This window comes from Ochlerotatus camptorhynchus, unplaced genomic scaffold (genome assembly GCF_037179485.1).
Source record: "Ochlerotatus camptorhynchus isolate MF236.1 unplaced genomic scaffold, CSIRO-AGI_Acam_v1.1 ptg001453l, whole genome shotgun sequence".
In the NCBI taxonomy this organism is placed as follows: Eukaryota; Metazoa; Arthropoda; class Insecta; order Diptera; family Culicidae; genus Ochlerotatus; species Ochlerotatus camptorhynchus.
In genome coordinates, this window is record NW_027041711.1 from 16,180 (window position 1) to 19,177 (window position 2,998).

The 2,998-nt window shown below is 38.1% G+C and overlaps 1 protein-coding gene across 1 annotated transcript; it reads right to left on the bottom strand.

Annotated features, from left to right (window-relative positions):
• Positions 1-265: 265 nt before the first annotated feature.
• Positions 266-1,607, bottom strand: LOC135717041 (pyruvate dehydrogenase E1 component subunit alpha, somatic form, mitochondrial-like). Its single transcript, XM_065239050.1, has 4 exons — positions 1,046-1,607; positions 814-991; positions 610-754; positions 266-547 (listed from the first exon to the last, which is right to left on the bottom strand). The coding sequence occupies exons 1-4, from the start codon at positions 1,524-1,526 to the stop codon at positions 362-364; spliced, it is 990 nt and encodes a 329-aa protein (XP_065095122.1). The 5' UTR covers positions 1,527-1,607; the 3' UTR covers positions 266-361.
• Positions 1,608-2,998: the final 1,391 nt, after the last annotated feature.

The following is a 2,998-nucleotide window of genomic DNA, read 5'->3' on the forward strand; positions in this document are numbered from 1 at the left end:
TTCTCATCCAACACACATTCAACGAACAATTGAAATGTTTCTTAGTTGCCAATTCCTTTGCGTTTGACGTTTACACACTGCTGGCATCTTATGTGTACTGCCCGTCGCAGTGTACTCAACAGATGGTGATAGTAATTTAGCTACGATGTTTTACAGTGAGAAATGTTCAATGTGTTATGTCTGTTTGTCTCTGGCTTATCGATAATTGTTGATTTTGTTTTATTTGGCTTCTTCAAATAATAATTGATCAACTATGTACTAAAATGTAATCTATTTATTTTTCCCCATGACTGGTTCATCTCGCCTTCTACTTATTTACAGATTTGTTTAATAGGCATAATATGCCTAGAAACATGCATCATTACAAATTTACAGCATGTTTCAGTGAGCCATGCTTCAGCCAAGAGTTCGGATTTGCTCCCCTGATGTCACCATCAAGGTTGTTCGAGTAAATATCGGTGGTCAACTCAGGCAAACCTATCTCGGTATCGGCCTTAGCTGCCTTTGTAGCGTCATCTACCTCCTTCTTGATCTCAGCGTCAATTTTCTGCAATTTAAAATTGAATAAAAATATCAATTTCGTCAAGCATAGTATCAGAGCAATCAAACCTTGAGATCATCTGCTGTAACCAACCCTGCATTGATAATTTTATCCTTGAAGGAAGAGATTGGATCCCGAGTTTGACGAACTTCTTGAATTTCATCGCGTGTACGGTAACTAGTTCCTGGATCTGACATTGAATGCCCAGAATATCTACAAAAAAGTAACAGAAATTATGTATTTTGTATAATCAATCGAACTTACGACTGTACCTGTATGTAACCACTTCCATCACCACTGGTCCATGATTCAAAACGTAGTCGATAGCAAAGTCGGTTGCCAATTTGACTGCAACAACATCCATTCCATCAACCCAAATTCCTGGCAAAGCGTCTCCTCGTTGGTAGTAGTTTACGTTGCTTGAAGAACGTTTAGCGCTGGTACCCATTCCTACAAGAACTCAGTCGTTTTATTTATGAGAATTTGATAATTTGATATTATTACCATATCCATTATTCTCACAAACAAAAATGCAAGGAAGTTTCCACAGGTGTGCCATATTATAAGCTTCGAAGACCTGTCCTTGATTTGAAGCACCATCTCCGTACAATGCAAGGCAAACACCATTGTTGCCTTTGTACTGGCAAGCCAAAGCGACCCCAGCACCCAGTGGAACTTGGGCACCGACAATACCATTGCCACCGTAAAAATTAGGAGCATACATGTGCATGGAGCCACCTTTTCCACGTGCGCACCCACCCTGTTTTCCGGTAAGCTCCGATAGAACACCTTTGACGCTTACTCCCATCAAGTTCGTCCAACCATGAACACGGTAGGCCGATATGATATTATCTTGGGGACGCATGGCCGCTTTCATTCCAACGGCACATGCCTCTTGTCCCGAATACAGGTGACAAAATCCTCGGACAATTTTCTCTTTGTACAAATTACCAGCGGAGGTTTCCAATCGACGAATGACTTGCATTGATCTGTAGTATGAGATGGCTTCATCTTTCGTTACCGTTGCAGATGTCGGTGGACCTGTCGTTAGATTGTGCAACTTGAATGGCTGGAAACATACATAACGGTAAAAAAAAAACAATATAATTTTTTTATGTAACTATATACACGTAAATTTAATAAGAATTTCATTTTGTTATGGTTGCAAAATGAAATCATTATTATTTCAACAATCCAGTATCTTTGTTTTTAAAAACCCATGGATTGTTAAATCAAAAAGAAAATCTTTTCGAATTTACAAGAAATTTTATGGTTTTGACGTAAGCTGTCAAATTTGGCAGCTGGGTCAACAAAAAAATATGTTTGTTTTTAAAAGAGATTTCTTGTTGATTCAATCATATTTATTTTATTAAGCCTAAAAATATACGCAGTAGAAATAAAAATATGTTTATTAATTCAATTTTTAATAATTTGCGATTATTTTTATGTTTTGTTTTCTATTTTTTACCAACAGAATTACAATTAAATTAAAAAAAAAACTTTCTTAGGCATAAAAACAAAAATGAAATGATGGTGATTTGGGAAGATGGTTACATTCTATTCTCCCACAGGTGTCGAACAAACCGTGGTTCAAAGGGTTGGACATGAGCCGCGACTTTATACGCATTATATCAAGGCTTATGGCCAATCACTGCTCGTTAGACTCGCACTTATATCGAATTGGGCTCTCAGGCAGCAATTTATGTGCGTGTGGTAGTGGTTATCACGATATCGAGCATGTTGTTTGGTCATGTACCTTACACCGTGTTGCCAGATCTGAGTTATCCACATCCCTCAGGGCCCGAGGAAAACAACCCGTTAGAGATTGTAATGTTCTGATTTTGATGGATGTTTCTTGTTCAGTGTACATCTGCTATATAATAATAATGTATTGATTACAACTACTATGAGTTTGTCAAAGACCGTAACGCATGAAAAAGATATAAAAGATTAAAGTGGCCATAGAGAAGTCTCTTTTGGCAATCTGATAGCAAACTAAACACAAGTGTTTTTACAGTCTGTATAAAGAAAATATCTCGATAAAGTTCTCTCATTTCAAGTGATACCCCGTTGGTACCTCTCCCCTCGGTTGTTTTGTCCCCCGCTGGATTTAACAGTTTTGGCGACGAGACAATAGTAGATCAGCGCACCATATCCGTAAGTCTATGCTGTCAGTCCTGGCAGCTGCAGTCATCAGTTCAAGTGCGGACGGCTACACGGACGGCGTGAAACGGCGTGCTATCGGCAGTAAAAAACGGTAAAAAGTATAAAAAAAAAAAAATAAGAGCCTCTAGAAGGTTTTGTGCGATATTGATTTACGCAAAATCAGTAAAAAACAGTGACATTTTATAATTCAGTGGAGAAAAGTGGAATACATATCCAGTTGCGTTTCATGGTGCCGGTGATTTTTACACTAATTTATCACAAAATTTCTTTCACGCAGCCATTTTGTTTGCT

What these genes read in the sequence shown, in the direction of transcription:
- LOC135717041 (XM_065239050.1), bottom strand. Translation starts at nt 1,526, where the DNA reads ATGCAAGTCATTCGTCGATTGGAAACCTCCGCTGGTAATTTGTACAAA. An exon ending in ATGGAAGTGGTTACATACAG is followed by an intron (nt 755 to 813) that starts GTACAGTCGTAA and finishes ACTTTTTTGTAG; the next exon opens with ATATTCTGGGCATTCAATGT. An exon ending in TTACAGCAGATGATCTCAAG is followed by an intron (nt 548 to 609) that starts GTTTGATTGCTC and finishes TTTAAATTGCAG; the next exon opens with AAAATTGACGCTGAGATCAA.